Genomic DNA, 26,927 nt, shown 5'->3' with positions numbered 1-26,927 from the left:
AAAAAATAATTACATTTTTATCACAAAAAATTTGTTTTAGCCCCAGATTTTACATTTTTCACAAGGGAAAAAGGGTACCAAAATTTGTCACACAATTTCTGCTAAACGTTGCCATATCCCATATGTGGCTGTACAGTACTGCTTAGCCACACAGGGAGACTCGGAAGGGACGGAGCGCTATTTGCCTCCTGGAGCATAGATTTTCCTAGAATAGTTGGCGGACTCCAAATACAGAGCCCCTAAGTGCTAGAAGAACAGAATCCCCCCTCAAGTGACTCCATTTTGGAAATTACACCCCTCTGGGAATTTATCTACAGTTGTGGTGATGATTCTGACTCCATGTGTTTTTTTCCTGCAACAAGCAGAAATGGTTGCTGTGAAGTGAAAATTACAAATCTGCTATTGAGGTGACCATCCATTGCAGTGCCCAGCACATTATGCCCAGCTTGTGCTTCTGGAGACACGCACCTGCAAATTAAGCGGGATCTCATCACTACAGAAATGCCAAACATGTGAATGCTAAATGTGGTTTACGCACACTGTGGGGCTCAGAAAGGGGAAGGGGAGGTGGGCATTTGGGAGCACAAAATTCACTGAAACTTTTGGGAGGTGAGGATCGATGGCACTTTTCCAGAACCTGTGTGTAACCAGTAATGTTGAAGCCCCCTTTAATTTCCATTGACAGATGACAAACCTGAGAGAGTGGACTTGATTTTTTGTGGATTGAGTAAAAGCTTTTATTGGGAACATTTGACATAAAACATTTTGGATCACATATATCTTGTGCTCTACGCTGAGCCCTTACATAGAGTTTTCCATCTAAATCTTTGAATAATGTGGATTCAAATTAAACTCTGAGGGATCCAATCACTATAATGAGGCAGCAGAGTTACTCTGAACTCAGTCTGGCCTTCGCGGTCTCCTTTTCAGATGTCCACAAAACTGTGGCGGACCGCGTTTTTATGCACACTTAGAAAGATGGACACTGCCAGATCATAGGCCAGACTGTGTCCAGAGTGTCTCCATCTGCTTCATTATAGGGAATCTTCCCGGTGAGGGTTCCGTCTGAATCATGTATTTTAGAGATTTACATGGAAACCCTGATGCAAGAACTCAAACGCAAGATAAATCTATGCCAAGAATTACTGTGACCTTTGTGAGGCAGAATGAAGAAATATTTTTTTTTACGCAGTTCCTCGTGTAGTATAATTGATTAGACTACTTTAGTCTTCGGGCCGGTGTGATTACAGCGATACCAGATTTATTTTGTTTTTTTTATGTTTGGCTAGTTTACCAGACACACACACACAAATAAATAATAGACATTTAGGGGCATAAACAGTCAGGTGTGACAGTTGGGGGATCAGCCATCAAGTAAGCCAAGCTTCCGGTTGCAATTGCCGTGGTGCAGTTCCTGTGTCACGCACAATCGCCATGACGTACCTATAGGTCATCGGTCGGGGACCCTCATCCAATGTATAGGTACATCAAATGTCGTGAAGGGTGTAAGGGGCATGTTAACTTTTGAACAGGATTTACTTTATTGCTAGGATTTGTTTCAGGATTTAAAAGAAAAGAAAAAAAAATAAAAAAATTGTACACCTTTTACTAACTCTTCATATAAAGAAAACTCTGAATTCATACCAGGAGAGCCTTTTTCCGGCATTTCCTTTTGACAGGAAACCATTGTTTTTGAGAGAGACTTTGGAGATTTGTTAGTGTCACATTCTTCATTACAGGCTTCCCTGGTAAGATTTTCTGAATTTGTCAGTTTTAGGAAATCATCGTAATCTCTTCTGAGTCGTGCCCTGCAGAAAAACAGATAGGACAATGAAGAAGTATAATTAACCCTTAATTATATTTCAGTACAATGAGTTCTTCAATCACACAGTCCAAACACATACACAATACAATAATTATAATCAATAAAGAACTTAAAAACAAGGTTTTCTGAGCTGGGAAAGGTGGCTGAGAATCTAGTCAGCATGTCACCCACTTACGCTGAAATCGTGACCGTGAAATTGGCAGTCTATAGAATGACTGCAGGCTTTTCTTTTCAGCCTGGACAACCCCTTTTTAGGATTAACATGCACATATTGGATCTTTTTGTGAAAAAAACAAACAAACAAAATATTCGGTTTTCATTTACAAGGGATCATATAAAAGCATATATCTTTATAGAGACCCAATGTGATGTACAGAAGCGCAATAACTCTTTGGTGCCATATGGAGCATGTACTGGTGCTCCTCCTAAACTTTATGTATTAAGTACTTCTGGGAAAGTATATGGTGCAGTTCTTGAGGCCTGTAGTGCTAAATAACTATATGAGCATTTAGAAATTAGTAAGTAGTCTATATTAGACATGGTTACTCTGCTTGACGGACGAAGTGAATGCTATAAATTATTTTTAGGAAACAAGAATTTATTTAATTTTTTATGATAAAAAAAGAAAAAGAATAGGTCTCTAGACATGAAACGCAATGAGAGAAACACATTATTACCGGTTTTTCTGAAAAGCTTTTTGCAGCTTTGGTTCCCATGGCAACAGCTCTTTTAACAGACGCGTCAAGGTGCTATGTAGCTCTTTCACACCTTGTCTCCTGAAGTGCCACTTTCCCTAAAACATTAATATGAGACATTTGTTCTAACAGTGGGTTTGTCTAATTTTCAAGCTCTCATAAATCTACATATAGCTACCCATCTCACGTATCACAGTGGATATCTATCCATCTATAGCTGAACACATACAGTCATGGCCGAAAGTGTTGGCACCCTTGAAATTGTTCCAGAAAATGAAGTATTTCTCCCAGAAAATTGTTGCAATTACACATGTTTTGTTATACACATGTCTATTTCCTGTGTGTATTGGAACAACACAAAATAATAAAAAAAAAAAACGGCAAATGGGACATCATTTGACGCTGAACTCCAAAAATGGGCTGGACAAAATTGTTGGCACACAACTTTATTTCAAGCCTGTGATGCTTTTTCAAACTCACCTGTGGCAAGTAACAGGTGTGGGCAACATGAATCACACCTGAAACCAGATAAAAAGGGGAGAAGTTGACTCATTGTTTGCATTGTGTGTCTGTGTGTGCTACACTAAGCATGGAGAACAGAAAGAGGAGAAGAGAACTCTGAGTAATTGAGAACCAAAATTGTTGAATGAATATCAAAAGTCTCCAGAGACCTTGATGTTCCTTTGTCCACGGTGCGCAACATAATTAAGAAGTTTACAACCCATGGCACTGTAGCTAATCTCCCTCGACATGGATGTCAGAAAAATTAATGAAAGGTTGCAACACAGGACAGTCTGGATGGTGGATAAGGAGCCACAATCAAGTTCCAAAGAAATTCAAGCAGTCCTGCAGGCTCAGGGTGCAGTAGTGTCAACTAGCCATCAACACTTGAATGAAATGAAATGCTATGGCAGTACACCCAGGAGGATCCCACTGCTGACAGAGACATAAAAAAGCTAGACTGCAGTTTGCCAAAATGTACGCGAGTAAGCCAAAATCCTTCTGGGAAGGTGTCTTGTAGACAGATGAGACCTAGATAGAGCTTTTTGGTAAAGCACATCATTCTGTTTACAGAAAACAGAATGAGGCGTACAAAAGAAAAAGAACATAGTACCTACAGTCAAATATGTTTTAGGGTCGTTTTGCCGCCGCTGGCACTGGGTGCCTTTACTGTGTGCAAGGCATCATGAAATCTGAAGATAACCAAAGGATTTTGGGTTGCAATGTAGTGCCCAGTGTCAGAAAGCTGGGTTTGCGTCCTAAGTTATGGGTCTTCCAGCAGGACAATGACCCTAAACATACTTCAAGAAGCAGCCAGAAATGGATGGAAACAAAGCACTGGAGAGCTCTGAAGTGGCCAGCAATGAGTCCGCGTCTAAATCCCATTGAACACCTGTGGAGAGATCTTAAAATTGCTGTTGGGAGAAGGCACCCTTCAAATATGAGAGACCTGGAGCAGTTTGCAAAAGAAGAGTGGTCAAAAATTCCAGTTGAAAGATGTATGAAGCTTGTTTATGGTTATAGGAAGCGATTGATTGCAGTTATTTATTCCAAAGGGTGTGCAGATCCCACCACACTAGCTGAATGGGAAACTATGTTCAAAAATTTTTCAAAACAAGCAGTTACCTTTATAATAGAAAAAAGAAAACGTAATCTTACTGCAAATAAGCACGTTATATCCACATTATTTAAAGAGATAAAACCTCACCAGAATCATCCAGATATTATCAACCTATCCAATAATATTAGGAATAGAATCCATACAAAAGAAAAAGAGATTCTCCTTAAAAAACGGAAGAAATTTGGTCGAGATGCAATACCAGACCACCACACTGACCAAACTTCAAACCCGGAAATTTTCGAAGTCATAGACGAAATAGAAGGCAGCCTGGACCAATCAGAAGACGTTTTTTCCGTTCACCCCACTTCCCACCTAGATTCCATCCCTAGCCCCCCCCCCTATACCATCTAACTCTAGACCCTCCACCCCCATTATCCAACCTGCTCTAAACCCCACCACTGATGAACCACTAGACCTACACAATAGGTTCAGTATTTTACCCAGCTCTCCCAGCACACCAATATCTCCAACGAGACCAGTACCAGAACCCCTGGCTCCGGAATCAAACACCAATAGTCTTCATGTTAATAATCCTTACACCCACACATCACAGGATACCAACTCCCAACATCCGCAAGTTCGTAAACGTCCGGCCAACTCAAATTTTTTTCACAGGGTCCCACAAAAAAATGTCAGAGGGGCCGCAGGGGGGGGGGGGGGGGGGGACTCACCAAAAAGAAGAAGTTATACCCTCAGGAAATAAATAAAGACCTTTCTTCCATCTTCAACCTGAGTCATTATACTTTGAAACCGGATGAATGTCAACTATTAAATAAGGGCCTAAAGTTCGCACCAGCATGCCGCTTTGACAAGAAATTTATGCGACAGCTATCCATAAAAAAACATTTTCTAAAAAACACCACCAACATCAACCACTCCCCCCAGACCTCCAATCAGAGTATCCATTATACCACTCTTAGAAAAAAATCTAATTTCCATCCCCTGAACGAGTATTCGGAATCAATGGAAGCATTTCAAAAAAATGTCATTGATGACATATACCGTATTAGGGACAAAAACTGCTCTAAAGTTAAATATAACCTCACACGAGGTGAACGCATAGCGATTAAAACATTAGCACAGAACCAGGATTTAGTCATACGTCCAGCGGATAAAGGCGGAGGGATTGTTATCTTGGACCACATACAATACCACAAAGAATGCCTCCGACTCCTCGGGGACAAACACACCTACGAACGTATGCCCTCTGACCCTACTCCTCTATATACGGTGGAATTAAAAAAACTACTGGATGAAGGCCTTAATGAAAGCCTTCTAAGCAAAAACGAATATGAATTCATACTCCCACCCTATCCAAGAATTGCTATATTTTACTATCTTCCAAAGATCCACAAGTCTATGACAAATCCACCTGGCAGACCTATTATATCTGGCATCCAAAGCTTGACTTCCAACTTATCCAGGTACATTGATAATCATTTACAAAATCTAGCTCCCCTTCTGCCAGCTCACCTCAAAGACACAAACCATACTCTACAACTGTTGGATAAAATTTAATGGCAAAACCACTACATATTAGGAACCTTGGATGTTACATCCCTCTACACGGTTATCCAACATCAAAAAGGATGCCAAGCTGCAAAATTCTTTCTAAAGACACATACTACCATGCTAGAAAAACAAATCAATTTTATCGAGAAGTGCATGCTTTTTATTTTAAACCATAACTCATTTAAATATGAGGATAAACACTACAGGCAGAGATGGGGCACCGCAATGGGCACACGATTTGCGCCAAGTTACGCAAATTTATATGTAGGGATGTGGGAGCATCACCACATCTTCACCAATGGTAAACTACATCCGGATCTAATCCTGTGGCGCCGTTTCATCGACGACATCTTGTTTATTTGGTCAGGGAACCAGGATTCTCTCCAACAATTCCTCACAGAGCTTAATAATAATGAATTTTTTCTCCAATTCACCTCATCAATAAGCACCAAACAGGTGAACTTTTTAGACTTAGACATATACATCAAAGATAATCAAATATGCACTCGCACTTTCTTCAAACCTACCGACACCAATAATTTTATCCATACTAGCAGTTGTCATCTCCCCAGCTGGCTCCTAAATGTACCGAACAGCCAGTTTAAAAGACTCTATAGAAATTGCTCAAAACCAAATGACTTTGAAAATGAAGCCAATCTTTTAACGGCCAAATTCCTTGATAAAGGATATGACCCATTACTCTTGACCAAGGCCAGAAAAGAGATATATAAAACTCCCCGAACAGAACTAATGGCTACCAGAAGTGCCAACAATAAACAACTTAATGACTTCAACATTGATATCCCTATAATCACCACTTACAATTCCAATACCCACCTCATTAGAAAAATTGTCCAGCGACATTGGAATATCCTCAAGGATGACAAGATAGTAGGGGAAATGATCCCCCCCTAAACCTAGATTCATATTTAGGAGAGCCAGAAATTTGGGCAATCTAGTAGCCCCATCTATCAAAAATCCTTCATTTACTCCCTTGCCTAATAGCCCATCTACAAACCCAGTCGGCTTCTTTCCATGTGGGAAGTGCACAGTATGCAAACATCTACACACTAAAAAACAAAACAAAATATCCCATGGAGATATAGAGTTTCCAATCAAGGACTTCATCACGTGTACCACTAAGGGAGTCATTTACGGACTTAAGTGCCCCTGTGACAAGATATATGTGGGCCGCACAATACGTCCCCTAACCAGGAGAGTGGGGGAACACATACGTAATATACGCACCAAATTTGCTAAACACCCCCTCTCCAAACATTTTGCTGATAAACACGGAGGCTCGATTAAAGGTATCCAAATTACTGGCATTCAGATCGTACAAAAACATTGGCGACAGGGCCACTACATTAACCAGATGTCCCGCATTGAAAGTGGCTGGATCTTTAAACTTAATTCACTAAGACCAAAAGGTCTCAACAGTGAGATTGAACTTTTTGCTTTTTAATGAATACCAGAACTTTAATATGTATCACGCCGTTAACCTATTCTCAAACATCAATTATTAAAACTACAACAAAATCTACAGCAACGTGGAGTTACAAAGGTGTCTGAGATACGAACCATGGTGATCACAGGAACCGAATGATTGCCTTCACCTGTAATTGAATAACACATGAGGACCGAGTACCCACCTATTTAAGGAACCTCTCAGCACTGGAGGACCATCCCTGACGAAGGATTCCGTGCAAATCCGAAACGCGTAGGAAAGGTCCTCAGTGCTATCCATACCCGCTCTATCGCGAGAGATCGCGGGATCTGACGTCACCTACCACGTGACCGGACACCCCGCCACCCTCCGCAAGCAGGAAGTAGGCACCTCTGTACTTTCGCTGCTACCGGAGCCTCCGGCCGGGACTCCGAGTGCAGTGCTACAGAATCCAGCTTCACAGTTTTCATCATCAGGTCAGTACCGAACGACCTATCAGCACCTCCAACAAGGGGAGACTCAAGAATCAACGTGCCTGCAACAACAGCAGCCTCCTCCGCTACACCAGGTACACCAGCACAAACTGTGCCCGCCACAGTAAAGCTTTTCTTTTATTCATCGATGCCTGTTATGATGGACTTTGTTCTTAAAACATAAATTGGAATCACTTCATATCTTACCAGCCTTAACACAGGTTGGTCTCATATAACCTGATTATCCTCAGGCACTCATTTATCTATATCTCCTGAGATATATTTATACCTATACCTAATCATTATTATTTATATCTGGTCCTACTAGGTAGGACATCAAACAGCTACGTTACCTACGCAGAACCCATACTTTCCAGCTACCTCCTACACCTTTCAACTAAGGTATCTTTCCCAACACTGGGAGTCTGTCTGCTACTTTTTGGGTCCTTTTCCCTAAACACCATTGTGTCCCGACAGATCTGTAATCCAGACCGCCTCTTCGGAGTTTTACTAAACGCCACGTCCACATCTATACCCCAACTAGGATATATATATATATATATATATATATATATATATATATATATATATATATATATATATATATATATATATATATATATATATATATATATTTTTTTTCTCTCCTCATTTTAATTAGGCTACTTTACTCCCAGAATTACAGGCCTACTTTAACCCTTTCCCTCTCCTTCCCTCCTAGGTTCCCATCATTTAATTCAAGCCATTATCTCTGTCATTCCCTGGAGCCTACTCCAAGCAAGATTATCACCAATCAATTTTTATCCTCTACTGTGCTCTTATATTGCTCTTAGGAGGCCAGCTACCCCCATTGATCATACCTGAAAAAATATCAGTTTTAATGTTTCATACCTTTTTAACTATTAACCAATAAATATTTATATTTTAAATTATTTTGGTCACAGCTCATCTTTATTCACCTACACCAGCGCAGATACCTTTTTTTCGTTTTCAATAAACATACTTCAAGAAGCAGCCAGAAATGGATGGAAACAAAGCACTGGAGAGTTCTGAAGTGGCCAGCAATGAGTCCGCGTCTAAATCCCATTGAACACCTGTGGAGAGATCTTAAAATTGCTGTTGGGAGAAGGCACCCTTCAAATATGAGAGACCTGGAGCAGTTTGCAAAAGAAGAGTGGTCAAAAATTCCAGTTGAAAGATGTATGAAGCTTGTTTATGGTTATAGGAAGCGATTGATTGCAGTTATTTATTCCAAAGGGTGTGCAACCAAATATGAAATGGAGGGTGCCAACAAATATTTCCAGCACATTTTTGGGGTTGTGTGTGAAATTATGTCCAATTTGCCTTTTTTTCTCTGTTTGTTTGTGTTGTTCCAATACACACAAAGGAAATAAACAGGTGTATAACAAAAACGTGTAATTGCAATCATTTTCTGGGAGAAGTACTTCTTCATTTTCTGAAACAATTTCAAGGGTACAAACAATTTCTGCCATGACTATTGTGGATAGGTTAGAACTGAAAGCTCCCAAGTTGAAATAGTAATGGATAATCTTACCGACTTCTTTTTGTTGTTTTCCATACACTTCAGCTCTCCCTCTATTTTCTTAATCAGTTCCCTGAGTTCATTAAGATTTGTGCAGACAAGCTGAAAATAAAAACGAAAACATAATCAAGCATTGCCAATAAACTGCTAATTATGATTTTCCTGCTTGCACACATTTACTTGGCGTACAGACATTTCACTAACTACACCTTGACGTGCCAGAGCTGGTGTGTCACTCTCCATAAGGAGAAGAGTTACCCCTTAGACCTCAGTCCAGAGCCTCTCACGGAGCCAAATCCGTTCTCACACTTTGCACTGACGAGGGCCAACAGCCCGAAACACCGTGTCTGCAAATTGAGATTCTGATTTGGCTTTTATCCTAAGTCATATTGCATGACTCGTTAAAGGGTTGATTGTGACTTGTAGGATTGCTACTTCCAATAGGTGGCGCTATAGAGTACAAGTCCTCTTTTTTTCTGAAGAGGCAATTTGCATACTAACTGTACAAAAACTCTTATCGTAATTAGCTTTGCTTTCCATTACACTTTCCCAGAGTTCCTCCAGTAACCTGCATGAATACATCCTCACTACGATGCTGCAGGCAGCGTCAACCCCATATAACCAGGGAGCATAAAATACATTAATAGCAAGCATGCCTTACCGGTCAAGAGATTATGTGTTGTGCTGACATTAGTGACAAGTACCAAAACTACGAAATCTCATTTCATATAGGCATTACGAGTGAAAAATTACTTTCAAACATATTGAGTGTTACTTACCTCTCCATGATCCAACGGTGATCAACTGCTGGCGGCCACAACTTCCCAATTCCTAGCCGCCTCAGGTTTCTGTAGCACCCAGCATGCTCGAATGACGTCAGATATATATTTGTAGAGGAGCCTGCTTTGTAAGGCATTTGAACTAGTTTCATTTGATTTGGAATCGGACCTTTGTTTTGCTGCTACCTCCACTTCAGCCCCCATCTTCTATCATACAACTATGGCAATGTTGGAGCTGCCACACTTCTGTTTGGCTGGACGTATAATTATCTCTATCAGCTAGCTATATGCTACAGGCACACAATTACCAAGTTTAAACTTTACTGTATCGTTTCTAATATCACAATGTATTTTTTTTTCACCATTTCTAAACTTTAGCTTTAGAAGCTATGCAGACTTGTGATCTGATATATTATTGCCAACATTAACCCCTTAGTGACCGAGCCAATTTCGACCTTAATGACCAGGCCAAATTTTTGAAACCTGACCAGTGACACTTTATGAAGTAATTACTCTGGAACGCTTCAACGGATCCCAGTGATTCTGAGACTGTTTATTCGTGACATATTGTACTTCATGATAGTGGTAAAAGTTGTTCAATATCACTTGCGTTTATTTGTAAAAAATATCGGAACTTTGGCAAAAATTTAGAAAATCTCAGTTTTCAAACTTTTAAATTCTTATGTCCTTAAACCAAAATTACGTCACACAAAATAGTTAATAAATAACATTTACATGTCTTTTTATCTGCATCATTTTTTAAACATAAGTAAGGTTAAAAGTTGATCAGCAATTTCTAATTTTTCCAACAAAATTTACAATGCCATTTTTTTTAGGGACCACATCACATTTGAAGTGACTTTGAGGTGCCTTTATGACAGAAAATACCCAAAAGTGACAACATTCTAAAAACTGCACCCCTCAAGGTCCTCAAAACCACATTCAAGAACTTTATTAACCCTTCAGGTGCTTCACAGGAACTAAAGCAATGTGGAAGGAAAAAAAAATGAACACTTTACTTTTTTTTCCCAGTAAAATTTTACTTTAGCCCCAAATTTTTTATTTTTACAAGGGTAAGGCTGTGTGCCCACGATGCGTTTTTTAAGCGTTTCCGCAGCGGCAAAACCGCTGCAGAAACGCTTAAAAAACACATGGTAGAAGGCCTGCCATGTTCCCCAATGATAATCCGCATGTGCTGTGCACATGCTGCGGAAATTTCCGCTGCGGATTATCATTGCGGAAAAAAAAACGCAGCACTACCAATTATTTTGCGGAAGTGCTGCATTTTCGCCGCCATTGACTTGCATTAGAACGCTCCAATTCCGCAAGACTGCATCTGTACTTGCGTAATTGGCACGTTCTAATGTGCGGATGGTACCCGGGTGTAAAGGAGAGGAGAGTCTCATCCACACCCAGGTACCATTAAAAAAGAGAATAAAATAAAAAATAAATGTATACTTACCTTCCGGCGGCCCGCGGTGCGCTCCTCCTTGCTTCCAGGCACTTCGCAATGGAATGAAGGACCTGCGCTGACGTCAGAGTCATGTGACGGGTCACGCGACGCTGACGTCGGCAGGTCCTTCAGTGTACCGCTGCCGGCAGCCGGGACCGAGCGAAGCAAGACTGCAGGGGCCATCGGAGAGTAAGTATATATTTATTTTTTGACATTCTCTCAGGTCACACTATATAAATCCATGCTGTTTGCATGGATTTATATAGTGTGACCAAGTTGTCAAGCACTTTCCAAGTGATGCTAAAATCGCTTGGAAAGCGCTTGTCAACCTGCATGTGGAAATGCATGTGAAGAACGCCTCACATCCGCATGTCCTTGGCAGGAAAACGCATGTACAATCCTCATGTACAATCCTCATGTGTTTTTTTCTGCCAGGGAGATGCAGAAACGCTCAGGAAAAAATCCTGAGCATTTCTGCATCGTGGGCACATAGCCTAACAGGAGAAATTCACACAACAAATTTTGGGGTCCATTTTATCCCGAGTACGCAGATACCGCATATGTGGTCAAAACTACTGTTTTGGCGCATGCCAGGGCTCGGAATGGAAGTAGCACAATTTGAAGTTTTGAACGCAAAAAATGGCTGGAATTAACAGCGGACGCCATGTCGTGTTTATAGAGCCCCTGATGTGCCTAAACAGTGGAAACCCCCACAAGTGACCCCATTTTGGACACTACACCACTCAAGGATTTTATCCAGGGGCATAGTGAGCATTTTGAACCCACAGGTACTACGCAGAATTTGATAACATTAGGTTGTCATATTAAAAATTTTCTTTTTTTTTTTTCACAAAGATTTAGTTTTAGCCCCAAATTTGTAAATTTTCACAATGGATAATGGGAGAAAACGGACCCCGTAATTTGTTACGCAATTTCTCCCAAACGCGATGATAGCCCATATGTGATCAAAAACTCCTGTTTGGGCACAAGGCAGGATTAGGAAACTAAAGAGCGCCATTTGTAAATCTAATTTGTAATCTATTTGGAATAGATTGTAAATGCCATGTCGCATTTGCAGAGCCCCTGACATGCGAAAAACAGCAGAAATCCCCCACAAGCGACTACATTTTGGAAACGAGTACTGAGAATTTAACCTACAGTTAGGTGTGAGAACAAAAATTTTTTTAATTTATCCCCCCCCCCCCACTCCCACTATAATACTGTTTTTAGCACCAAATTTATAATTTACACGAGGGGTAATGGGAGAAATTGGACCCTACAAATGGACAAGGATTAAGGAAGGTTTTCCAAAACGCGTCTGTTATTGAACCACATTCTCTGGGTCTCTGGACATGAGTCCATTTTTAAGATTTTCATGAAATATTTGTTTTTAGAAGTTCATCACGCTGGATTTTTTTTGTCCTTTATCTTTTTGCTGGTGAACTACTGGATTCGTGCATTTTCTACTTCTTATGGCGAGTGAAGCTGACTTTCCTTGCTTTTTGGCCTACAATTTGTTATGCAATTTCTCCTGAATGTGGCATATGTGGTTTTACACTACTGTTTGAGCACACGGCAGGAATAAGATGGGAAGGAGCGCTACTTGGCTTTTAGAACGCAGATTGAAACGTGAACTGTAAACGTGTACTACAGTGCATGACAGCAATCAGTGAATCGCTGACACAGCCTGTGAGACCCAGCGTATAGCTGTGTCTCACAGGCCACCGTATTCTCTAGGATCACCACATGACCTTGGGGGTACCTTGGTAACCATCGGCACCCGCGATTCTCATCGTGGGGGTCCGATTGTTACAAAGAGGGTCTTGTGACCCCTTTGAAACAATAAAACACCGTTGTCACGTTTGATGCACTTGCACTTTTGTTTTTGAAGTTTTTATTCTTAAGTGCATCAGGTCAGGCCCTTCACTCACCAGCTGTGCTATACTCCACCTTCCACCACCAGCCTACGGTCATTGATTGAGAGGTCACTCGCCCCTCAGTGACCTGTCTCTGCTGTGCAGGCACTGTCATTTATCAGAAGGGGTGGTGCCTGCGCAGTGAGATAGTTATGATTTTGCGGGAGCCACTATATTGATCTTGCATGATCATCAGGAGCTCACTGCACAAGCACTGCCCCTTCTGATGAAAGGAACTCGGGTGATGACTGTGCAGGGAGACCGATAAAAGAGGAAAGAGTGACCTGCCAATCAACAACTGGAGATTGGTGGTGGGTGGCAAAGTGCCGCAGAGCTGAGGAATGAAGCGTCTGCACCAATGCACCCGAGAATAAAACTTCAAAAATAGATTTCTCATATAATACTCCAATAAAATTCTACTAGAAAGGTATAAAAGTATTACAGGGGCTTTACAGTCATATCTTTAGTTAGCAGGATATTCGACCCCAGACAGGTCCTCTTTATTGTGATTCACACCAGGTAAGTGGATCCTTACAGTGCCTACAAAGACGTACCCATATGAAGTATTTTTTTATTTTTTTTATTTATTTATTTTGATATACCCAGAAAACTAAAATATCTATTGAAGATAATAGTGCAATGAATAAAGGCTCTGGCTACTTGCCATTACATTATGACCCGATTGTAGTTGAAAAGGGTTCAGTCCTTTGTAAACTGAAGAAAATCAGTTACCTGGAATTCAGGAGAAGAGGGTGAAGCTGCAGACACTTTCCTCTTCATAATCACCATTTTCTTTCCTTCCAAAAAATCAAGAATATCTTTGTAAGAAACCGTAGACAGATTTGATGAATGACAGGTCCAGATCAATAGAAAATCTGGAACTCAGGTTTGTAACGGATACAAACTCCTTACATTGCTTATTGTACAGTAAAGAGATCCTTTTTGAGCAGGTGTTAAAAATAATTCAAATTAACCAGTAAACCTTTTAATTGTGTTAATAAATGAGTAAAGTGCAATTGCCAATGGCTAATTTACATTATTAGCTTGTCTTAGTGCAGGTTCTGTCTGGGAGCATCTGCACCATGTTACTATACTAATACTTGAATTATATACTAATGAATATTTATACATCTTGAATGACTTTTATATTATAGGGGATATCCAAGATTTAAAAAAAAAAAAAAAATTAAGTAGTTGCTGACAGAGGCAACTACCTGCCTGTTGTAACAGATGCCAGCCATTGACCACTTATGAAAGATTCAGCTGATCCCTGTCAACAGAACAGCAGTTTCTCTTCCTGTTGACAGGGCGGGACTACTGGCATAATGCTGATTGACAGCTGGCTGCCTCCAATTAGGCAGGGGAGAGCCAGCTGTCAATCAGCAGGACACCAGTAGTCCTGCCCTGTCAGCAGGAAGAGAAATCACTGCCCTGACAGGAAGCAGCTGAATCTCCGGCAGGAGCGATCAATGACCGGCGCCGGGTACAACAGACAGGTAGTTGCCTCTGTTAGCAACTCCATGCTCTTTTTTTTAATTTTTTTTAAAGTCCTGGATATCCCCTTTAATGATACAGCATGGACTGTCTGGGAGACGCCAAGGTAGAATATTAGGAGACGCCAAGGTAGAATATTATCAGCAATGCTAAACTCCTGGATGTTCACACAATATATTCTCTTGCTCCCAGCATTAGGTGGCAAGCATATTGGCGTTAAAGCAGACATGCTGTCACAAAAGCTTAGACACCCATGTGCCGATGCTGCATCCCCCTGGCATACATGAACAGCTGCAGATGCCGTGGACACTGAGTGAAGCAAATTGCTACCATTTCTGCATAGGCGCCTCTTTGTTGTATTCCTTAGGATTCCTAGACCAAAGATCTCTGGACTGATGGAAATCTATTGTAAGTGAAGTATATAATTCATATGGTACTCACCAGACTTGTGCTTCTTCTGCTTGGCTTGTTTTTTGTTTAGATACAATTTACTAAACATTTCAGACTTAAGAGATTTGATTGAATGTGTTTGGAAATTTTCACATTTACCCTGTATGCTTTTATTTAGTAGATCCTTTATTTTTTTATTTTTCTTCTTCTTTGCTCGCATCTTATTCAGACTTAGTTTTTTATGGTTTACTAGAGGATGGTCTAAGATAATGTCCATTGCTACCCTGTGGCAAATAACCTCAGTATTGTCAGTGTGGTAGCCATTCATATGGACTTGATACGTTTTAAGTGCATTTTCTTTCAATGGGCTAGTGTCAGCCTTCAGTAAGGTAGTTTCAGAATATTTATCTACATTTTCAAGGATTCTAACCTCTCCTGGACTGAGAGGTTCTCCATATCCCAGAAGCTCCCCAGGACCAACAGGCTTTTCTACATTTTCTTTGCAAGAAACTGTCATACTGCAGGAGTGGCAGTGGTTGTCTTCATGCCCACAGTCTGGCTTCATGTCACTGTCAGAGAGGTTATTGCAGTTGCTCCCGTGACAGTTTGCAGAACTTTCTTCCTTAAAGTCACTGTACTTCTCTGAATTAGTTGAACAGGTTGAAGATACCACCTTCTTAACATTTTTTAAAATTCCATTCCTTTTTTTAGAGTATTTGCATTTTGACCTGCTCAATTTTATACGGGGAGTTCTTTTAATTTTAACCGATGGGACAGGAAATTCAGGTGCTTTAAAGGGTCTCTGTTTGTAGACTCGCACATCTGCACCACAAAACTGGGGAAAGTGAATGTAAGCATTTTCCTGGGTATCATAACCTAGAATTACCTCTCTGCATTCATGAATTGGTTGCCCAAGCACAGCATCTTGTACTTCGCTTTGTGTTTCATAGACAAAATCACAAAGACCTTTTAGTAACCATACTTTCTGGTAAAAAGTTAACTCGTGAAATGTTTTATGTTCAAGTGGATTAACTTCACCTAGAGCTTTAAAAAACTGAGGGCAAAGCCCAAGCTTCTCAGCGCAACGGTCAGGCTTCTCAGCTTGACCTATAACAGTATACCACTGCTGAACCTTTTGCCTAAGTGCAGTTTCCCAGGCTCTGTATGGGAGGTTGGGGCGTCGATGTAAAGTTAGTCTGCTATGTGGAGGGCTTAATAGTGAAGTCATTATCTTTGCCAAAAATACATTACACTGAGGCATCAATAAGCACCGCTCCAGTTCATAAAACACTATTTCAGGCAGGTTTAAGATTTGCTGTGCTAAGCAAAGAAAATGACCTATGGCTGGTATTTCCCACATTGTCTCCATTGATGAAGGTGCTGTAAGAGCTAGGAGACCTCTATCCCACTCATCCATTTCCTTCAGGTTGGCTTCCTCTGCTTCTTTCTTCTCTTGTTCCTTAATTCTAAAATGATAAAGAACAAAAATTACAAAAAAAACACAACATGCATAGGTCCTACACTTTGACTATACGGAAAGCATGATCAGTTTTAATTTTCTCACTTCTAAACGAAGCAACTTAGTTGCTACATAATATAGGTCATCTTTTGCACTTTTACCAATCCTATTTAAAAAGGCGATAGGCATCATTAATCAAAACTGGGAAAAAAAAATAAAAAATTGGCCTTGGTGCCCAAATGTGTGATAATGATATGAAAGTGTGCGCAAGTGCGTTAAATCCCACTGTCAGATTGACAGCGGGATTTAACTCATCGTGAAGGGGTTTTTAAAGTTATATTTTATACCCTTTCACGACATGATGTATATTTACGTCATATGTCCCCGATTAACCAGTTAAATCCCGCTGTCAATCTCTGAAAGCAGAATTTAACACTGCAGGAATCGCATCATACATCCCGCCCATCAGTGCCTCAGTCACGTGATTGCGGGGTGCCGATGGATTGTCATGACAGCCGGGGGTCTGCAGAAGACCTCTGTAGAAGACCTCTGTATCTATTATTACAATACTCCTGTGAACGCCGATTTGTGGCCAGCGTTCATAGAAGATCGGGGATTACTGCTATAAATACACACAAAATTGTTGGTACCCCTCATTTAATGAAAGAAAAACCCACAATGGTCACAGAAATAACTTGAATCTGACAAAAGTAATATATTAAAAATATATGAAAATGAACAAATTAAAGTCAGTCATTGCTTTTCAACCCTGCTTCCACAGAAATTAAAAAAAAATTAAACTCATGAAATAGGCCTGGACAGAAATGATGGTACCCCTGAAAATGTGACAAAAGGGACATGTTTAATCAAGTTGTGTCCACTAATTAGCATCACAGGTGTCTACAATCTTGTAATCAGTCAGTGGGCCTGTATATAGGGCTACAGATACTCACTGTGCTGTTTGGTGACATGGTGTGTACCACACTCAACATGGACTAGAGGAAGCAAAGGAAAGAGTTCTCAGGAGATTAAAAAGAAACTTATAGACAAGCATGTTAAAGGTTATAAAACCATCTCTAAGCAGCTTGATGCTCCTGTGACTACAGGTGCACATATTATTCAGAAATTTAAGATCCATGGGACTGTAGCCAACTTCCCTGGACGTGGCTGCAGCAGGAAAATTTATGACAAATCAAAGACGGATAATACGAATGGTAACAAAAGAGCACAGGAGAACTTCTAAAGAGATTAAAGGTGAACTTCAACTCAAGGAACATCAGTGTCAGATTGCACCATCTGTCGTTGTTTGATCCAAAGTGGACTTCATGGGAAACGACCAAGGAGAACACCATTGTTGAAAAAAAAATCATAAAAAAGCCAGACTGGAATTTGCCAAACTACATGTTGACAAGCCACAAAGCTTCTGGGAGAATGTCCTATGGACAGATGAGACAAAAATGGAAGTTTTTGGCAAGGCACATCAGCTCTATGTTCACAGATGGAAAAATGAAGCATATCAAGAAAAGAACACTGTCCCTACTGTGAAACATGGAGGAGGCTCTGTTATGTTCTGGGGCTGATTTGCTGCATCTGGGGCTGATTTGCTGCATCTGGCACAGGGTGTCTTGAATCTGTGCAGGGTACAATTAAATCTCAAGACTATCAAGGTATTCTAGAAAGAAATGTGCTGCCCAGTGTCAGAAAGCTTGGTTTCAGTCGCAGGTCATGGGTCTTGCAACAGGATAATGACCCAAAACATACAGCTAAAAACACCCAAGAATGGCTAAGAGGAAAACATTGGACTATTCTGAAGTGGCCTTCTATGGTCCCTGACCTAAATCCTATTGAGCATCTTTGGAAAGAGCAGTAACATGTCGTCTGGAAAAGGCAACCTTCAAACACGAGACAACTGAAGAAGTTGGTTCATGAGGTGCGGGCCAAAATACCTGTCGAGAGGTGCAGAAGTCTCATTGACAGTTACAGGAATTGTTTGATTGCAGTGATTGCCTCAAAAGGTTGTTCAACAAAATATTAAGTTAAGAGTACCATCATTTCTGTCCAGGCCTATTTTATGAGTTTAATTTTTTTTTAAATTCTGTGGAAGCAGGGTTGAAAAGCAATGACTGACTTTCATTTGTTCATTTTCAAAGATTTTTAATTTATTATTACTTTTGTCAGATTCAAGTTATTTCTGTGACCATTGTGGGTTTTTTCTTTCATTAAACGAGGGATACCAACAATCGTGACCACGTGTGTAGCACAGGCGGATCACCTGATCGCAACGTTTGTCTCCTTAAGCTATGTGCCCATAATGCAGAAATGAAGCAGAAAATTTGCTTTGCGTTTTTTAATGCATTGAGAAGGCAATTCCTCATGCGTAAACGCACAAATAATGGACATGCTGCGGATTTTTTCGCACATCAAAAATTCCGCAGCATGGGCATTGAAATTGCAGATTGTCATTGGGGACCATGGGGGACGGATTACCAAGCGTTTGGGCATGCAGCCTAAGAGGACTATTGGGGTATGTGTCCACGATGCGTCCAGGCCTGTGGCCCAGACGCTGCGGATGAGCAACCGGCGGCTTCCGCTCATCTATGCAAATGAGCGGCGCCATTTTTTTTTTTTTTTTTTTTTCCACATACAGACTTTCCTCATAGAGGTTAGGTCTATGGGGAAAGCTCGCATGAGGACCCGCCATAGAAATTGACATGCTGTGGTCTGGAAAGAAGCGCCGCAGACGCATAGTGGACATGGGATTTCTACAAATCCACTATGCTGTAACATCTGGCCGCTGCGGGTTTGACGCTGCATAAGTCTGCAGCGCCAAACCCGCAGCGGTTCCGGATCGTGGGCACACAACCTTAAAGTCAGTAAAAATTGAAAAAAAAAAAAAAAAAAAAAAAGTTTAACATTATCCCCTTTTTTTCTATTTAAAATAAAACAAACAATTAAAAATAAATAAATGAAGAAAAAAAAACCACAAGTATTTTGTATCGCTGCAGAAACATCTACTCAAAATACAAATCAGAAAGGTGAACAGCGTAATAAGAGAAAAACAAACAAAAAAAAAAAACAGCCACCAGAAATACGTTTTCTTGGCCGCCGCAACATTGCAATAAGAAGTAATCAAAATCATTCCTACGCCAAAATAATATATATATATATTATATATATATATATATACACATACATATATATATATATATATATATATATATATATATATATATATATATATATATATATAGTGTGTGTGTGTGTGTATATATATATATACACACACACACAATATTATATATATATATATATAGTGTGTGTGTGTGTGTATATATATATACACACACACACACAATATTATATATATATATATATATATATATATATATATATATATATATATATACATATATACACACATACATACATACACACACACACACACACATACACATTATATATATATATATATATATATATATATACACACACATAATATATATATACATACATACATACATACATACATACATACATACATACAATCTCATAAGCCCCAGTTCCCGGAAAATGGCGACAAACGCAAACACTTTTTCATACAGATTCAGAATTTTTTTTTTTTCGCTACTTAAAAACAAATATAAAAAAAAAAAAAAAAAAACCTACAATCCCTTTTGTGTGTTTATGATTCCATAATTTATTCCTCAGAATTGAGCGATTCCATAATTTTTTTCCCTCTGCTTGGTCTGAAAAAAAATTACCCTTACAGAGTACCACATTTTTTATCTTGATTTCTTTGTATTTCTTAAAGCCCTAAAGTTGCCATTTGAAATGACTTTAGTTTTGTGCCATATCTGTGATCGGCTTTTTTTTCAACAACATTAAATAACTGAATGAACATCCTCCGAGCCCGGTGATTCCATAATTTTTGCCAGGGGTTGTATACATGTTTGGTATCTGCGTACTTGTACCGACCTGGGGAATCATATTGTCAGGTCAGTTTTACCATATAGCGCACATGGTAAATAAAAAAACAATTGTGGAATTGCACTTTTTTTGCAATTTCACAGCACTTGGAATTTTTTTCCTGTTTTTCAGTACACTATATGGTAAAAATCAATGGTGTCATTCAAAAGTACAACTTGTCCCGCAAAAAACAAGCCCTCATATGGCTAGATGGATGAAATATAAAAAAAAAAAAAAAAAAAAAAAAAAAAAATTATGGCTCTTGGAAGAAGGGTGAGGAAAAAAACAAAAGAAAATGGCCATGGCATGAAGGGGTTAAAAGGGAACCTGACTGCAGGATTTATCTTTATTACAGCACTGCATTAGTCATGTCACGCCTGATTTCTAGCAATCCCAATGCTAAGGAGAAGTTGCCAGCATAATTGCATTATCAATGTTTTTATAAGGGCATCATAGGTAGTGATCTTTAAGCCAAAACCACTTTTGTAATTAGCTTTATTATAAAACTCCTTACTAGTGTTGAGCGAGTATGTGCTATTAAACCTTTCGCCGAGTATGCTCGGGCCGAGCTCCGAGTATTTATAGCTGCTCGGTGATATGGTTGAATCGCTCCCGTGTGCATGATTTGCGACTGTTTGACAGCTTTATTACATGTGAGGAATGTCTATTTCTAACACATTCCTCAGATGTAATAAAGCTGTCAAACCGTTGCAAATCATGCACACGGGAGCGATTCAACCATATCATCGAGCAGCTGTAACTACTCGGAGCTCGGCCCGACCGTACTCGGACAGAACATACTCGCTCAACACTACTCCTTACCAGTCTCCCTATACGTGCTTATTCTCTTCACTTCTCTGCAGCTTTTATCAGACCCCCTGAAACGTATCACAGCTTCTGTCACCATCATCCCCAGATGACACTGTTTCAGGGGGGTGATGGAGAAGGGACAGCAACTTCAGTCGCTGCTGCCAACATCTTCAGTGACCCCCGCTGATGGCCACCGATGATATAAGCTGCGGACTGCAAGGCCATCCTCCTGTGATGTCTCTTTTGAACCCCCCACCCCCAAACAAAACAATCACAGAAAAAAAAAAAAAAAGTACATATGGGGAATAGCGGGATAGTGAGAATGGTAGGGAATTTTATAATGACATTACAAAAGTGGTTAGGGCTTAAACGTAGATATTTATAGAGGGCATTATAGGTATCGGACAACCCCTTTAATGGTGTCTTACAGTATATTCAATTTAGTCAGACAGGTGTGCATTTAGTGCTGAACAGTAGTGTTGAGCGAACATGCTCGACACTGCTCGGTACTCGCCCGAGCATCACGCTACTCGGGATGTTCGGCGAGCACCGAGCATTTCCGGGTTACTCGGGCGGGAGCTCGGGTCTCCGCCCTGCATGTTTGGCGCTCTTTACAGAGCCAATGAACATGCAGGGATTGCCAGCCAGTCACTGTAATGCTGCAGCCATGTTGGTTATGGGCATTAGAGATTGGCTGGCCACACAGCGTCACCTCGAGTATTTAAAACCGGGCGCCGCCATCTTGGACACAGTCGCTCCGGATCAGACCATGTAGGGACAGCGCTGCTGATTTTCGCAGTTTATATCTCTCCCTAATAGTTAGTGAAGGGTCTGTAAAGGCTGCCAGATCAAACAAACAGTTCTTCTCAGGACTAATATCCATCCCAGACATCAGACAGGCAGGCTGTAAAGGAGACGCAGTGGTTATACCAGCAAACGCTGCATTACAGTCCTGTGTGCTGCTCCTGTTGCTTAAATTGCTGGACTTAGCTCCAGGTCTCAGGAAAAATCCTCTTTTTTTTTCCCTCCTTCACACTGTACAAATACCCATCTTGTTAACCTTTAGGTTGGTGAGGGAGTACCTTGCCGACCGTACCAGCATCCTCCGTGATTCCTCTGTGCCTTTTAATTATTGGGTATCCAAGCTGGACACTTGAAAAACTCGCTCTGTACGCCTTGGAGGTCCTGGCCTGCCCTGCCGCTAGCGTGTTATCGGAGCGTGTTTTTAGTGCCGCTGGGGGAATTCTAACTGATAAGCGCACTCGCCTGTCAACTGACAATGCTGACAAGCTGACCCTTATCAAAATGAACGAGCTGGATTGGGCCAGACTTCTCATCACCACCAAATGACAGCAGAGTAACAAAGTCAAATCCACTGCGTTATTTCGGGAGGTGTATTCCCATGCACCGCTTCACACCCACACATGGGTATACGCTTCCTCATTTCGGCTGTTTTATGTTCTTCTCCTTATCCTCAGCCTCCACCACCACTATACCACCAGGGTGCCAGCATTGCAAGTTTCTCCGTCCTTATTTTTGGCAACTTTTGCTTGGAAGGCATAAGCAAATCCTATGGGCGACCCACTCCCCAATAATGGGACTTATGTTTGTAATATGCTGTACTGCATGGCTCTTGTAAGGGGCATTGCAGTTCCTCAATTTTTGGAAAGCCTTCCATTCAGTGCTTAGGCCAACAGTGCACAGGAGACCCAGTTGCTATAAATGGAAAAAAAGGTTTAGTTAAGGCCCTCTGACCTCCATGTCATTTCCAAGGGGCATTGGAGTGGCTCGAAATTTTTGGTAGGCATTGCACTCACTGTATGCCCTATAACTGTGTAGCCGAACCGCTCCTTTTGTTACAGAAACATATCCTACAAGACATATCTGGTTGACTGGCCTGATATTGATGTGAATGGTCCCTGTTCCTCCTGCTCTTTCTCCTTTGCCACCACCTCATCCATCATTTATCACCTGAAGCTTTGTTTTAACGGGAGTCATAGAACTTGGATAGTAGCAGGAAAACATCCAGCAATCCTCGGAGGAGGTAGGATATGCGCCAAAACGCTGACCACCTCAGGCCTAGCCGCTACTACATACATGCGCTTGCATTCCAACAAAACAAAGCAGATGCTAACTTCTATCATTCTCATCATGCTCCTCACCTTTGCACTCTCAACTCCCCTGATGGAGAAGCCAGGGCCCACCGGAGGAGTCTGGTTGTCTGGTGGGCTCGGCCAATGCTGCCCTAAAGCAGGCCAGGCTAAGAAAAGTGTGGGAAAGGTTACCGGGACAAATAGGGGTGGCTGGGGACCGAGTATGGACACCAGGCCGCCCCCTGGGGGCTGGGGACTGAGTATGGATACCAGGCCACCGACGCAGCCATGGCGTGGTGGCCAGATTCCGCCTCCACATGCCTAAAATGCCCAATTTAAAGTGCAAGCAAGCAGTATGGTATTGCAGCCTGGGGGTGGGTGGGTGGCAGGCTGCATACTTGCGCTTGCATTGCAAGGAATGGGAGAGGTACAATTGAACACTGCCCTGGGACAAGGACTTGCACAGGGGATAGTTGCAAGTCTGCAATGACAGTTGCAGGGTGGGAGGCATCTTCGCATGTACCATGAACAGGGGTTTGGCATGCACACACTACAGCGGAATAGGCTCTCCTTCCCACTAAATGCACTGGGGAGGGCACAGGTAATGTTTTGGTATACGCGCTTAATCTTATGTATAAGGCACACCAGGACAAATAGGGGCGGCTGGGGACTGAGTATGGATACCTCGCTGCCGAAGCAGCCATGAGGTAGTGGCCAGCTTCGGCCTCCTCCAAACTAAAAGGCCCCATTTCAAGTGCAAGCTAGCAGTATGGCATTGCAGTCTGGGGGTGGGTGGGTGGTAGGCTGCACACTTACACTAAAAGAAAACAAAGCAGATGCTAACTTCTATCATCATCATCATCATGCTCCTCACCTTGGCACTCTCAACTCCCCTGATGGAGAAGCCAGGGCCCACCGGAGGAGTCTGGTTCTCTGGTGGGCTCGTCCAATGCTGCCCTAAAGCAGGCCGGGCTAAGAAAAGTGTGTGTGTGTGTGTGTGTGTGTGTGTGTGTGTGTGTGTGTGTGTGTGTGTGTGTGTGTGTGTGTGGGGGGGGATGTTCCAAGGAGAAATAGGGGCGGCTGGGGACAGTTTATGGACACCCGGCTGCCCCCAGGCGGCTGGGAACCGTGTGTGGACACCCGGCCGCGGGGCGGCTGGGGACAGAGCATGGACACCCGGCCGCCTGGGGACTGAGTATGGATTCCAGGCCGCCAACGCAGCCATGACGTGGAGGCCAGATTCCGCCTCCACATGCCTAAAAGGCCCAATTTCAAGTGCAAGCAAGCAGTATAGTATTGCAGCCTGGGGGTGTGTGGGTGGCAGGCTGCATACTTGCGCTTGTATTGCAAGGAATGGGGGAGGTACAATTGAACACTGCCCTGGGACTAGAACTTGCACGGGGATAGTTGCAAGTCTGCATCTTCTGATGCGGCAAGGATCACTTATGATGGGCACACTTTTAGGCAGTGACCTGGGAGTCAGATGCTTCCAGGGGTCTTCCCCATGCTGTTCCCATGTCTTTTCAGCACTGTATGCATGTGTCACACAGCACATGGCCAGATAAGGTTGTAAAATGTTAAAATGATATTTCCCGGTGAATGCATTTGTCACAGTTGAAAGCAATACAAAAGTGATAAAACGCATAAAAAAATGCTACTTGTGAACATAGCCCAAGGTGTGGAGGAGTATTTTTGTTTTTGGTTATTTATTTCACCTTATACACAAGTCTTTACCCTGGAAAGGAAGTTCCTTAACATATTTCACAGGAAAACCGTTTCAGTTTCGTTTTTGAACGTTTTATTGTGAGCCCGTAAAAGTGGCTTAATACCTCTGACCACGTTGTTGACAGCAGTGACCTGGGGGTCAGAAATGCTTCCTGGGGCGATCCCCATGCTGTCCCCATGTCATTTTGGGCACTTGTTAGGTTTATAAAAGACTGCCAGGTGTGCCACCGCAAAAATGCTCGGGTCTCCCATAGACTAACATTGGGCTCGTTGCTCGGGTCGAGCACCCGAGTATCACGGCGAGCTCGGCCCGAGCATTTTAGTGCTCAACACTACTGAACAGCCCAGCCAGCAGATACCATGCCCACACAGGCGTGGTTATAGTGTCTCTTTAGTGCCCCTCTGCCTTCTTTCTGCTTCCTAAATCACACAAATGCCAGGCAGCTGTCATGACTTTGGGCATGCATAGTGATCTGCCCATGTGCCACTGCCCTCGCGTCACACTGTGTAGACCTGAAGTCTGACTGGCAAAGGGCTTGCCACTGCGACCTAACAGACGAGCTGCACTGCTTTGTATAGTGCCGAGCCATCATGCAGGAACACATAGGCAGAGGTTCATTGTACATGACAATACTCCCCGAATCAGCACAGCAGCGCAGAACATCTACAGTCAGATCGTAGGAGGAAAAGCTTGGCTGGCCAGACTTTGGATCAGCAGTATGATACTAGGGCAGTGGTACGTAGGCAGGTCATTATGCATGTCTAGGGTCATGGCAGCCACTGGGCATTTGTGCGATTTAGGAAGCAAGGAGAATGTAGACCACTACTGAGACTATAACCATGCCTCTGTGGACATGATATCGGCTGGCTGGGCTGCTCAGCATTAAAGCGAACCTGTCATCAGGATTTTGCCAAGTAAACTACAGGCAGTGTCAGATTGGTGCCATTACACTGATTAAAATGATACATGAGGTGAAGAAATCCGTCCTGTGGCTGTTTAATCTGTGTTTGTAGATTTTAGTTAAATAGATTTTCATGCTCCGGGGCAGGGCTTTAGTTGGTGCTCTGTTCTTATATTCAAGCTTATGGGCTTAAATGACTGGTCACCAATCCTCCAGTGATCTGTCTCCCATTTTAAATACTGCGCTTGCGCAGTTCATTTTGCGGTCTTTTTAATTATTTTTATTTTTTTTAAAACTACAGCAAAATGGCGCCGGCAGCATCGCATGTGCAGTAGCATCTATCGCTTGCTGATACACAGTAGCATCTAAGCGCCGCCGCTAATTTTTTGGAGCAAAAAAAAATTAAAAAATGGCGACAGCAAAATGGCCACGGAACATGCGCAGTAGCATCTATCGGCATCAATGATAAAATTCTATGGCCTCTTTTAAATGATTTTATGTGTTGTTCAATAAACTTTTTTTCTATTTCCTCAATTGGAGGTGTGCTCATCGCTATTTAGTGTCTTTTTCCATACATTATCAATCCTGAAGTGCTGTGCACGTGATCAGGAATTTTCCTGAAGGATTGTCATTGCATTTAATATCAGCAGCAGGTCAATTCTTTGGGTGTTTTTTGCAGCGTTTTTGACCCATTGACTTCAATTGAGTCAGTCAAATCTGCAGCAAAAACGCAGGTATAAAAATATTTGTGGATTTGGTGTGGATTCTTGCTGCGTATTTGACTGACTTAATTCAAGTCAATGAGTCAAAAACGCACAAAGAAT

The 26,927-nt window shown here is 41.7% G+C and overlaps 1 protein-coding gene across 2 annotated transcripts in view; it reads right to left on the bottom strand.

Annotated features, from left to right (window-relative positions):
• Positions 1–26,927, bottom strand: part of BRD10 (bromodomain containing 10) — a 76,839-nt gene that overhangs the window by 12,212 nt on the left and 37,700 nt on the right. For both annotated transcript variants that reach the window (XM_073668951.1, XM_073668958.1), the window contains exons 3-7: positions 15,200–16,614; positions 13,997–14,061; positions 9,129–9,218; positions 2,503–2,618; positions 1,645–1,808 (exon numbers count right to left, since the gene is read on the bottom strand). In XM_073668951.1, the coding sequence (XP_073525052.1) occupies positions 1,645–1,808; positions 2,503–2,618; positions 9,129–9,218; positions 13,997–14,061; positions 15,200–16,614 (1,850 nt within the window). The remainder of the gene's footprint in view (positions 1–1,644; positions 1,809–2,502; positions 2,619–9,128; positions 9,219–13,996; positions 14,062–15,199; positions 16,615–26,927) is intronic.

The sequence above is a fragment of the Phyllobates terribilis genome, unplaced genomic scaffold, assembly GCF_046119375.1.
Source record: "Phyllobates terribilis strain yellow unplaced genomic scaffold, ASM4611937v1 Scaffold_1__5_contigs__length_1240528914, whole genome shotgun sequence".
In the NCBI taxonomy this organism is placed as follows: Eukaryota; Metazoa; Chordata; class Amphibia; order Anura; family Dendrobatidae; genus Phyllobates; species Phyllobates terribilis.
Note: the sequence above shows the minus strand (reverse complement) of the source record. Positions and strands in the feature narration are given on the sequence as shown.